General features: G+C 36.7%; 2 protein-coding genes across 4 annotated transcripts in view; one reads left to right on the top strand and one right to left on the bottom strand.

Moving 5' to 3' along the window:
- The window catches only part of LOC133650556 (transcription initiation factor TFIID subunit 1-like), a 33,339-nt gene extending 31,641 nt beyond the window's left edge, over positions 1 to 1,698 (top strand). The window contains exons 42-43 of one of the 2 annotated variants that reach the window (XM_062047924.1): positions 810 to 887; positions 967 to 1,698. In XM_062047924.1, coding sequence (XP_061903908.1) covers positions 810 to 887; positions 967 to 1,134 — 246 coding nt within the window. In that variant the 3' untranslated portion in view covers positions 1,135 to 1,698. The remainder of the gene's footprint in view (positions 1 to 809; positions 888 to 966) is intronic. The other variant, XM_062047923.1, reaches the window with a different exon arrangement.
- Positions 1,604 to 12,748, bottom strand: LOC133650557 (SLAIN motif-containing protein-like). Of its 2 annotated transcripts, none has more exons than XM_062047926.1 (8): positions 12,355 to 12,748; positions 11,095 to 11,222; positions 10,937 to 11,035; positions 10,769 to 10,867; positions 7,248 to 7,294; positions 7,028 to 7,085; positions 5,474 to 5,596; positions 1,604 to 4,263 (listed from the first exon to the last, which is right to left on the bottom strand). In XM_062047926.1, the coding sequence occupies exons 1-8, from the start codon at positions 12,660 to 12,662 to the stop codon at positions 4,007 to 4,009; spliced, it is 1,119 nt and encodes a 372-aa protein (XP_061903910.1). In that variant the 5' UTR covers positions 12,663 to 12,748; the 3' UTR covers positions 1,604 to 4,006. The 2 variants fall into 2 exon arrangements, with proteins under 2 accessions (XP_061903910.1, XP_061903911.1); XM_062047927.1 differs by having other exon boundaries at positions 4,066 to 4,247.
- Positions 12,749 to 13,047: the final 299 nt, after the last annotated feature.

Here is a 13,047-nt window from a genome sequence, read left to right as displayed (position 1 = left end):
TGTAACACAGTGGTGAACATGCCCTTTCCCAACTACTTTGGCACGTGTTGCTGCCATGAAATTCTAAATTAATTATTATTTGCAAAAAAAAAAAAAGTTTATGAGTTTGAACATCAAATATATTGTATATTTGTAGTGCATTCAATTGAATATGGGTTGAAAAGGATTTGCAGATCATTGTATTCCGTTTATATTTACATCTAACACAATTTCCCAACTCATATGGAAATGGGGTTTGTACAATACTTACAGTTACACACTTTGTAGGTCGCAACAGGACCTACAAAGTGACTTGTCTGGTACATTCCGCTAAACGGCAAAGACTACTTTGCATACACACTACTGCCATCTAACGTCTTCGATTTGCAAAGGAATGCAAAAATCTACAATATAATACTCACAAATGAGACAGAAGTGTAAGAAAACCAAATTTAAAAACTGGACAGCACAGCTAAGTGTTCAGTGTGAAATAAAACATTTTTTAAAACAATTCAAATTTTTTAACACATTTGAACACACACAAAAGTACTGGGAATTGGTAGAGGTGAGTACCTGTATCGATTCCCGGGAATTGGTAATGTAACGATTCCAATGTGCCTTAAATGAGGCACATACTTTTTTTTCCTGGTCTGGTTACTAGCGTTTACATCGATTCCCATCCCTAATTATGAGCACTGCACCGCACAGATAATATGCCTTTATAATATTGCTATAAATATTTTGGCTCCTGTGTAGCTAAATGAGGTTACCATAGAAACAGCTGTGAGTGTAATTCCGCTGCACTGTCATTTCCTTTCTCGGGCTTCCAGTACGAAGAGAAGGAGACAAAATGGTCGTTCATGGACTTGGAGAGACACAACACCACGCCAGCACCATACACACAGCAGGTAGACTGACAGGAAGTAGATGTTTTTGTTGTTGTTGTCAGATTGTCTGTCCTGACACTGACCCTCTCTTTTGTCCAAGCCTTGGCAGCTACCAGCAGACGGCAACAGCGAGGAGGAGGAGGAAGATGAAGAGGAGGACGCGCGCAGGAGAGGCCCCGCCGTGCTCTCTCAGGTCCAGCTCAGTGAGGACGAGGAGAGCGAAGAGTTCAGGTCAATCGGGGGAGACAGTGACATGGACACGGACTAGAATCAACAAAACAGACATTGGAGTTGTTGTAAATTCTATCAAGCATGTTTTATAGCTTCTTGCACTATTAGCGCTCACATTGTACATTTTTTATTTCACATTTTGAGTTATTATTAGTTCCCCTAATGAATACTGTACAGTTGATTTTACGTATGTTTTGATAACTCCTTTTACCAGCACCACCCAGCTTAAAAAACATTAAACGGGTTGTGAGATATGTTTTTAAATAATGTCGTCAAATGACTGATGTTTGTCTAATAAGTCAAAGTCAATACTAGAGAAGTACATCTTGAAGACTGTTGTTTTTAGTCCAAAAAGTGAACATTTCTACCGTCACTGTCTTTGGCAGAACTAAAGCAACATTATCAGCATTTTTACTTATGAAAAACAATATTTAGACAGACTTTATAGTCTATTTTATACAGAACTACACTATTCAATAAAAAATGTGAAAAAAATGACATGTTAGTCAGCATCGGAACCGTTTATTTCTAAAAATAAAAAAAATCCAATTTCTGTCTTTTTAACTCTAAATCTAAAACTACTCAAAATATGTATTGGCCCATCTCAGGCAGCCTTATTTCATTGTATTCATTGTACAAAGTTCCAAATCTGAATAAAAATTACTCATTTGAGTAACAGGAGCAAGTTATTAGCATAGAATTAGCAAATACTTGCAATATAACCATATGGCATTTATACTAAAAGCATGTTGACAATATTTACATCGAGTGATTTTGACGATAAACATTTCGGTGACAGGACTATTTAGCTCTTAATCATAGTCAAAATTGAAATATTAAATATACAAAAAAATAAATGCCTAAACTTACTTTTCTGCAGAGGACCTGAATGATGCATCTTCCTTTGGATCATGTGACTTGTGGAATTTACCACAGGGCGTATCAAACTGGTTTATATTTAAGGCCACATCACACTTATGTCTGCCCTCAGAGGGCCGCTTGTAACAGCAAATATATATGAATTATAATGTATAATATCCTCATTATTACACAATTCCCTATAGATTAGTTTTTTTTTTCCACATACAAATTGATGGATAACATACTTGCTTTTAAAATCATAAGTCAAGGGGACAAGCATTTTATTCTAACAGAAAATGTTTGGAATATATGTTACTAATACATAAGTGTCGAAACTTTTTACAACATACTAAAAAGTCAAAGTATGTGGGAACCATTCTGATATATTTTTATTTGGTAAGAAATTGCTATGAACATACATGACATAATTAAAGATAAAACTTAGTGCCAGCTTTGTTTTATAGGTGACAAAGTGTACAATTATTAATTATTACAGATGCAGGCAAAAAACAGTAAAAATAAATAAAAAAAAGACATAATAATCAAAATCTAAAATTTTTATACTAAAATAAAACACTGTCAGTGTCACTTATAACAAGATAGATAGATAGATAGATAGATAGTACTTTATTGATTCCTTCAGGAGAGTTCCCTCAGGAAAATTTAAATTCCAGCAGCAGTGAACAAAATTGTAAAAAGTAAAAAGTAAATAGTGGGGGTATAAATGGAGACAAAATAGAAAAATATTACAATAGAATAAAAATAAAAAGCAACGATGAGAACAAAAATATAACAGTAAAATACGAATATAACAAGAGAAACTAGGCAGTAGTGACCATGTTATGAAAAAGTATTTCACTGTTATTGTCTTGCATCCCCTGTCATCCTAGTACCCCCCCTGCCCCCCAGAGAGGAGTTGTACAGTCTAATGGCGTGTGGGACAAAGGAGTTTTTGAGTCTATTACTAACAAGAAGCCGACCTTAAGTTTTGTCTTTAAATACAGAATGTATAAGATCTTTTTTAATCTTTTTTCTTTACGAAAAAAAAAAAAATCTAAATAACCCCCCACATACTTTGACTTTTCAGTATGCAACCCTTGTTGGAAGAAGTTTGGACACCCCTAAATTATTAGTATAGCATTTTTACATCTCAAATGTTTTCTTTTTTTTTTTGCATTATTACTGTTACTTTTTATCCAACAATATGCCAACAAAACTGGAGCTGCGGGCCGCACTTTGGACACCTATGTGTTAATATAATGTTTTTTGCAAGGTCAGATAGTTTAGAAGACATGCAGTTGTATGCAATACATGCAATTTTCCGGTCAAAATTGAACGAATACGTAAGAAAGATTAAATACTTTATTGATGCATATTACTTTCAGGCTTTCGCGGGCCACGTAAAACGATGTGGCGGGCCAGATCTGGCCCTCCGGCCTTGAGTTTGACCCTGTTAGGGTAACAGGGCTGAGTAAAAACCCAGGGACTATAGTGGGAATTTTAACAAAAATACTAGTAAAAATATTTGTAAATTATAGTTGGATAAGGAGTAACGCAAACATGTAAGAAATATTTTACAGTGTATTTCATAATAAAGCCTAATTTAGATAAAGGGCAGGTAACAAATATTTTTTTCAGTGTTCAATTCAAATTAAATAATATTTATTAAATGTACATTCAGGTCAATGTGCATTATACTTTGTTTAATAAATAAAAAAACAACTATTTTACAGTTAATTTTTTCATACACATTTAATGTTGTGGAATGGCCCCAGAAACTGCATACATTCTCAGTTTAAATGCTAGAAATGAAGATTATAACAGCAAATAATAGTTGTGAAGTGCATGACCTCATAGCAATCCTTCCATTCATTTTCTACCACTTGTACCTCTCGGGGTGGGCTGGGTGGGAGAAGTTGCCACCTCATCGCCAACACAGATAGACAACATCCACTCACATTCACACACACATATGACTTTTTCCAGTATACATTGCAGCACAGAAGTAAGCAGACTATACTGTAGTATTATCCTCTCATCCTAAACATTCAGCGTGGAGTGGAAGACATTTTGCTGCCCCAAGCTGTGCTTGTTATCCTGTCAGGTGATGCATGCACACATGAAGTGAAGGACAAATATCTCTTAGCAGAATGAGGGAGTCTGCGGGGACTGAGGGACTGAGACCTCTGCACCTCCCTCACGGCCATCTTCTGAACTGAACAGCTTTTCTCCAAGTGTGATGACGAGTCGTTGGCGTTCACGGACGAAGGGCCGCAATGCCGCTCCATTCTGGAAGAGGAGACAGCTGAGACACCAGCAGTGTTTAGTGTCACACTCCATCAATCTTGTTTCATACAGACATTTTTGTATTTTTGTTTTTTCTTGCTAACCTCACATGTTTAAGGACACTTGTTTATGGAGAAAAAAATATATTTTTATGGAACTACAAATAATGGATTTGTAACCAAAAATATATTTGTAAACGCAAACAATGGATTTTAAATTATTATTATTATTAAATTATTTTTTTGAAACAAATGCATATAATTTTTCTGGTTACAATCTTTTATGTTTAAGAATTATTTTTGTGGTTACAATCATGTTTTGGAGGGTCACAAATAGTTTTTGTGTTTACAATCTTTATTTTAAATTTTTTTTAAATTCCAAACCGGGGTCACAATCTTTTTGTGGTTGAAAATTATTTTTGTGGTTCCATTTTTAAACTTTTTTATTTTTTTGGGTGGTCAAGAATCATTTTTCTCGTTAGTCTTTTTTTTAATTTGATTTTTTATTTTTTTATTCTTTGCTTACAAATCAGTGAAATCACTTTTGTGGTAGTCTTTTTTTGGTTACAATTGTCTTATGCCATAAAGGTTTTTTTTGTTTAGAAAACATTTTTCGATTGCAAATAATTTTTGTGGTTACAATTATTTATTTTTTCTGGTTACAATCTTTTTATTTTTTGCACATCTTTATTTTCATCTCTGAAACAATATGTTAAAAGCCTTTTATCTGTCAGTCTCCAATGATCGCGTGAACTTTTGGGCATATCTGCTGACTACTTCCGCCCTTTTTTTTTTTGTTAGAAATGTTACACTTTTTATATCAAATCCATTATTTTTGTATTCAAATCTTTTACTGGTTGCAAATCCATTTTTTGTTTGGTTGCATAAAAAGACTTGAATTTTTCCCCACACTTGCTGCTAGGCAGAATTTTCGAGGTAATTTGTCATTGATTTATCAAATTTAGGAAGTCGGCCCCTTTCGCACAGCCGATATAAAAGCCAGGTTGTTCCTGTGTTCAATGTAGAGCACAAACAGGGAGGGCAGCTGTGGAGGCATTTCCTGAGCCATAACAGAGGTAAGACACCTCTACTTGAAAGGGTATTCCTCAATGTTGTGTTGAAAGTTCAGTAAGTAGTACAAGCACACAAGAGTAGAACAATATTTCACTTTGAAGGGTTTTGTGTAAAAAGTAAAGGAGAATAAATAAATGTCAAGCCAACGTTCCCAACCTGATGGAAGAAAGGTGTTTGATGCTTGATGAGCAGGGAGGTAGTCGTCCATGTCCAAACTACGACTGTTTCTCACTGCTTGGAGCGAGCGAAGGCTGGTCCGCAAGGGGGACTGTGTCCTGGCTGGTAAGTCAAATCAACAGACAGTTAACAATCATCAAATAGATTGTTGTCAAATTTACATAGCAATGGTGTCAATATTAATGCAATTGCATGAAAAGAAACAAGGGTGTCCAAAAGTATGGTTTGGGAGCCATTTGCTGCCGAAAATTTGTTTAGAAATATAATTCAACAATTACAGTATTAGTAATCTTTTCTTAAAAATGAATACATTTGTAATGTTTTTGGGGGCATTTTTAAAAATATATGAAATGATCAAAGTGCATCGTTTGATTTTGCAGTATATGGACGTCAGGTTTTTTTGGCCGAGGGCCATGGATGGATGGATGGATGTATATATATATATGTGTGTGTGTGTGTGTGTATATACAGTATGTATATAAAATGTTCACATACTTTTAATATTCAGTTATATTGATTATTAATTTTATGACCATTATGTGAATATAATATATATATATATATATATATATATATATATATATATATATATATATATATATATATATATATATATATATATATATATAGTATATATATATATATATTTATATATATATATATGTATATATATATATATATATATATATATATATATATATATATACATTTATATATATATATGTATATATATATATATATATTCATATATATATATAAATATATATACGTATATATATATACCATTATGTGAATATAATATATATATATATATATATATATATATACAGTATATATATACAGTATATATATATATATATATATATATATATATATACATATACATATATATATATATATATATATATATATGAATATATATATATACATATACATATATATATATATATATATATATATGAATATATATATATACCTATATATATATATATATATATACATATATGAATATATATATATATATATTTTATATATGTATATATATTATATTCACATAATGATCATAAAATTAATAATCAATATAACTGAATATTAAAAATATGTGAACATTTTACTCTTACTTTGTTTATTTTGTGACGACCTCCTTAAAGTTGTGTAATCAATCAGAAATATCAAGCAGCAAAAATGCACCAAACATGGACAAGTGTGGAGAGAGTGTTTTGCATTTGTCCCATCATGCATTGTAGTAAATTTAAATGGGTGTAGTTTTAACAAAAGTATAGTGTGTGGACATATATTTCTAATATCCACAAAATTCAGTGAGCAGGTTGTGTAATGTGTGACCATGTGTGTTGAATTTTTATGTTTGGTTGCAGTTTTTTGCGCCATGAGTGGGATAGTTTGTTTTGATTAGGTCATATAGATAAATGCTGTGTTGCGTACACTCCAAAGTGCAAAACTGAAGATGCTGGCGGGCCACACTTGGCCCACGGGCCGTAGTTTACACATCCATGGTCTAAATGTATTGTTTACCTCCATTCTGAGCTCTTTTAAGCAACTTGAACTGGGCGACTTGCTGGCGAAGTGTGACCTGTGATAACACACACACACACACACACACACACACACACACACACACACACACACACACACACACACACACACACACACATACACACACACACACACACACACACAATTGGGGTTTAATAGATCAATGATACATAATCACAAAATGAGAGTTGAGTGTTACTTGTGGCTCGGAGCTACTTCCAGCTGAAACTTGGTCCTGTCGTAAACCTGCAGCATGAACACACACCAAGGTCAACACTGACTGATAAAAACTAGGGATGTCTCAGTACAACTTTTTCACTTCCGATACGGTACTGATATTGGAGATTCGAGTATTGACCAATACGATAATCCATCCATCCGGATGCAAATATCAGCACAAATCATACATACTTTTATTTTTTAGTAGTGTGGAATGTTAGAAAAGGTATGATCAAGTGCAATTAGTCAAACAGAGAACAATGGTAGATATGAAAAACACTAACCTATTTATAAGTAACCGTCTGGAATGGCCTTGTGCTGTTTTTACGTTGAAATGGAGTGGTATTTAGTTTTTTGCAGACACCTTATGGTCACAATAATTAATCGACACAGTAAGTTGAATGATGCGGACACGTTTGTTACTAGATACCTTCCAATATGCCTCTTCCTTGGATACTTTGTAGATTGGGGTATGAAGTGTCTTAACAGGAAAAGACAATAATTCCGCTTGTTTTCATGTTAACATTTCAATCAATCAGTCAATCTAAGTTTACTTATATAGCTCTAAATCACGAGTGTCTCAAAGGGCTGCACAAGCCACAAGGATATCCTCGGTTCAGATCCCACATTAGGGCAAAAAAACTCAATCCAATGAGATACAATAAGAAACCTTGGAGGGGACCGCAGATGTGGGGACCCCCCCCCCCCCCCCCCCTTGGGCGACCGGTGCAATGGACGTAGAGTGGATCTAGTTTAAGCTAGCTAGCTAGCTAACACAAGTGCTTCCAGAAGTTTATCAAAGCGCAGTTATCAATCACAGTTTTTCGATCATTTGAATTTAATACGGTAACAGCGGTTTTGATTGATTGATTGAAACTTTTATTAGTAGATTGCACAGTATTCCATACAATTGACCATTAAATGGTAACATTTAAGTCGGGGTCCACTTAAATGATCAGTATTACCGTTTATGTGCATAGAGTACAAACGCCCACAGCAGCTGAAACATGCGAAAGACTGACCGCTCTTGTAACCATATCAACGCATGCATATGGCGGTTAAGCGCTTGAAAATATACCGACTTCCTCTTCATTGACTTATCGAATATCGGGCCAGGCCTATAGCTGCTATCTCCTAGTAGCCTATAGCCTAACATGTTTACCTTTTGTAAATGACCTCACTAAAATAAAATAAAAAACCTTACTGCTTATTGGAGGGCATTAAGATGTCCACTGGCTGTCCAGCTTTGCACAGGTAAATGCAATACAGGACTGTTTGTATCGGCAATTTTCGATGAAAGCTGATACAATCCAATATCAGACCGATATCCTACAACAATATCGTATCGAGACACCCACTAGTGAAACGTGGTGGTTTTTTTGGTGGGTTTTTTTGTCCTGTCCAGCTTCTCAGGCAAATCATTTAGTTGATGTAGATGCCCATATCGGCTGTTCAGATTTACTTTACAAAAGAGAAGTGTAGGATACAGAATGTGTATATGTATGTTTGTACAGTGAATGTATATGTACAGTATGTGTATGTTTGTACAGTGAATTTATATGTACAGTTTGTGTATGTGTATGTTTGTACAGTGAATGTGCGTGTGGATGTACGAACTTTGAGTATGTAGGTATGTACTGTATTTGTGTATGTATGTGGGAGCGTAGGTACCTATGTATGTATGTATGTGTGTATGTGAGTGTATTTGTATGTACAATATATTTGACTCCCGGTGTGTGTGGGAGCCAGAGTACGGCCCCAGCCACCCAGAGAGCCCAACCTACAAACAGCAGGTGTGGCGCCCAGGGAACCAGGGACCACCGCCCCCACGCAGCCAGGCCGGCCAGCGACAGGAACCCCAGAGCCAGGCCCACCGTGCCGCCCGTAAGAGCCAGCAGCAGGCCGCAGACAGACGCAACCGGCAGAGGACAAGGCACGAGAGAAGCAGGGGACAGCCAGACCTCAAGCCAGCGAGAGACCACCCCACACGAGCAGAAAGGCGGGACGCCCCGCCCGGGGGGCCCAGATACTACCCCCAACCGGACGGGAAGACCGCCCCCGCTCCACCAGCAACCGGGCCCCCACAATTCCACCCCCCTACCCCCGGAAAGCGCGGCGCGGCCCGCCCCCGGCCACCCCACCCAAGCTGGCCGCCGCAGGACCGCCCAGCACGGGGCCACGGGGACCACCCACCCCACCCACAGGGACCCCAACGATGGAGATGGAACAACCAGCAACCACCCTGTCGAGTTCCCCCCCTGAGGGAGGGGAAAAATAAAAAATAATATTAATAAAATATATTAAAAAATAAATTAATTAATATAATATAATAATTATATATATATATATATATATATATATATATATATATATATATATATATATATATATATATATATATATATATATATATATATATATATATATATTTATATATATATATAAATTAAAAAGAAGATCACAGACATGCTGACACACAAGGTCACTATCAGACCGATATCCTACATCAATATCGTATCTAGACACCCACTAGTGAAACGTGGGGTTTTAGAATGCAATATTGGTCAACTAAGGACACTAATTATGTATGTCTAGCTTGTGTGCTACTGTGTGCTTAGCTGTTCTGTAGCTGCTAGCTCCTAGTAGCCTGTAGCCTACCTTTTGTAAATGACTTGACTAAAATACCAAAAGAAAGTTGTGTGCTTATTGGAGGACATTTACATGTTAACTGGCTGTGCAGCTTTTCCCAAGTAAACATGCTGCAGGACTGCTTGTATCAAAGTTTATAGATGCAAGCCGATATTATCCTTGCTTTTTTGCTGATATCGGACTGAAATACAATATCAACATTAAATTGGGACAATCTTCTGTTGATGGGTTTTACTCAAATTTCAGTCAATTTTGTTCTGCATTTTTAATCTTAGAGTATTACATTTGATGAAAATACTGGAGGTTTGTCAAGTTTAACTCCGATTGAAAAGTAATTGAAATGTACATAATTGATGAGCCTTTTGTATGCTGTTGTGTATTGCCGCACCATAATGGGGACATTCAGGAGTGCAGTTGTCTGTGGCTTCATGTCAATATTTTCCTGTACTTATTTGATTATATTATTATTATTAATTTTATATTGACTTTTTGTTGGTTACCTGTTTGGGGGAGAAAAACAGAACATTCGACATGTGTTTAATTGTATTTCTGGACTGTATATGTCAAAAATCCAAGACTGCAGGGTTGTGTCATTCGCGAACAAACCAAATCTATTGACTTGCTCATTAACAGTAAAACATTGGATTGGGACGTTGCAGTGATTTATCAAACCAAGACACACAGCGGCAGCTTTGCCCACGCACAATTCCTTTGCAGTCAGCTCAAATTGCAGCTGGGACTGCTGCGCGATCGATAAATGCAATAGATGCTTGATAGTGATAGATCCTTTTATGTCTCCGGAACATCCGGAAAAATTACCGCCAAGCTGTCAACACTGGATGGCATACTTACTGTCTTCTTGTATACGAGCCATGATGTGTACATCGGTGATGTCCTCCAGTTTGTAGTTGCTGCTTATGGCTTGATGGGTCATACTCACATCATTGTTTTCTGTTTAGACAAATAAAGTGACTCCAATGTATATGTTTTTATGAATATGATACATGCTGCTGCTACTACCTGAACTGTCAGAGGTGTTGCGCACAGTGTTGACATATGTGTATGTATCCCTCTGAGGTTGCACTGCAGGCTGCCTGTAGAAGACGCTTCGGCTTGAATCTACACAAGGATAACCGTCAGATGGGACGAGTCACAACAATTTAATTTGTGTTGCTTACTTTGGTTCAGCTCATTTGTCAGCAAACGACATGCGGCCTCCGTCTCAGGAGTCGGGTTATCCAGGACGTGTCGACACCATCTGAGAGGAGAGGAGACTGATGTTGCCGTTTCCGGAGACTCGTATAGCCTGTGAGGGATCGGTTAATGTGTTCAAGTCATGACGTAAAAACACAATTGTTTTGATAGCAGCAAGTACATATTTGAAATAGACAGTGATGGGCAAGCTACTTGGAAAATGTAGTAAGCTAAGCTACAAGTTACTCTCGATTAAACACGCATTAAGCTACAGACCCCCAATTAACGGTATTTCTATCTATGGTGCCACATGTATAATATCAATTTTAACGTAACTGAGAGTGTACAAATGGACCCAATAACAAAGTATTTATTTTAGTTTACCTACCTAATGTTATTCATTTTCTCTGCCCACAGTAAAAAAAACAGCATATATCTATATCTTGACAAAAAACAACAATGACTTGTGTGTTGTTTGGGAACAGTTGGTAATGGTTATTTCAGTAAAACCTTTCATGAACTCAACTCACCTTAATGTGTGTTCCTAAATTTGTGTTGGACGCCTTAGATGAAGAGAGCAGTTATGATTTTGGTTTATAAAGTAAACATCTAAAAACTAAATTGTTGGGCATTATTTTTTCTCAACGCATACATTTGTCTAAATATGGCCAAGGACATGCATTTTTGTGGGTTTCCTGGACGTCGTCTTCATCACTAAAGGAAAAATCTAATCTGTGAGAGAGAATTCCTTTGCCATTTTCAAATATGTTTCTTTTTTTGAGTGTTCGGCTTGAAGCGTCCCTCTGTCTCCGACTCCCTCGTCGTCATGTGACACGAGTTTGTGGCTGTTATAATTTTGCTTCCTGCTTTCGATGACCCGCCTTATCCTGCCTCTGATTGGTCAGTCCGTAATGTTTCGCCCTAAACTTAGCCAATTGTGACTCATCATACGAACACCAACCAATCATCATGGATTTTCTACGTATGTATGGATGTTCTCATTCATCCAGGTCATTGTGTTTTCTCCATATTTGTTTGGCCTGGATTCGCAGTCCATTTTCTCTCGTTGTAGCTTGTAGCTTTGATGTAAGATACCTCCCTACACGGGTCTAAAAGTATCTAAGCTACAGGAAAAGCTACACGTTCAAAAAGCAGTGAAGCTACTGCCAAGCTACTGGGAAATGTAGTTACTGCCCATCACTAGAAATAGACATACAGCTAACTTAAGTTTCAAGGGTACCTACCAGCTCTCTTCATCTTCCACCTCATCCTTGATATCAAGAAGCTCCACTAAATCCAACACAGTGTGGTTTTTTTCACTCTCACCATGATGCATTGCTCCTTCTTTGACCCCGCGGGGTACTTGGGATCCAAATTTCAAATAGTCAAGTCTCATCCTTGCATCCTTGGCAAATGAGCGAGAACTTTTGCACTTAACCACTGTTGGTTTGTCCCACACATTGGCAAGTTGCTCCGAAACAGGACAGTTTAAGCTGGTGTCATCGTAAAAATCAACATCCCAGTCATGCCTCACCAGGTCTTGGACTTCCATGACTTCCAGTTTCAGTCAAAAATGTGTCGCAACAATCTGGCTTCAAGCTAGTGACCCAGATTTCTAGAGCGGGGCTGTTAATTATAGAGCCTCGACAGACGGAATTAGAGAAGCATCACAAGATTATGTGGATTAAAGCGCTGGTAGGTTGCTGCTAAGAAAAGAAAAAAACAATTTAATCACACAACAGTGAAGCTTCTAGAATAAAACATGTTTTAAATGTAGTTTTCCTGCTTAATTAAGAGTACATGCCTCATATTAAATTCACAATATTATTGATTGCTGTAGAAGAAACAGACATGACATGGTTGTGCGTGGTTGAGCTTGTAGTGACCACAGGATGCAGAGATAGACGACAACGTGCAAGTTCTTCGAATAGTGTACC

Source organism: Entelurus aequoreus, linkage group LG05 (genome assembly GCF_033978785.1).
Source record: "Entelurus aequoreus isolate RoL-2023_Sb linkage group LG05, RoL_Eaeq_v1.1, whole genome shotgun sequence".
NCBI classification, from domain to species: Eukaryota; Metazoa; Chordata; class Actinopteri; order Syngnathiformes; family Syngnathidae; genus Entelurus; species Entelurus aequoreus.
This window is presented reverse-complemented; position numbering and strand designations above follow the sequence as displayed.

What these genes read in the sequence shown, in the direction of transcription:
- LOC133650557 (XM_062047926.1), bottom strand. Translation starts at nt 12,662, where the DNA reads ATGGAAGTCCAAGACCTGGTGAGGCATGACTGGGATGTTGATTTTTAC. An exon ending in GTGGAAGATGAAGAGAGCTG is followed by an intron (nt 11,223 to 12,354) that starts GTAGGTACCCTT and finishes GATCCCTCACAG; the next exon opens with GCTATACGAGTCTCCGGAAA. An exon ending in TAAAAGAGCTCAGAATGGAG is followed by an intron (nt 5,597 to 7,027) that starts GTAAACAATACA and finishes TTGACTTACCAG; the next exon opens with CCAGGACACAGTCCCCCTTG.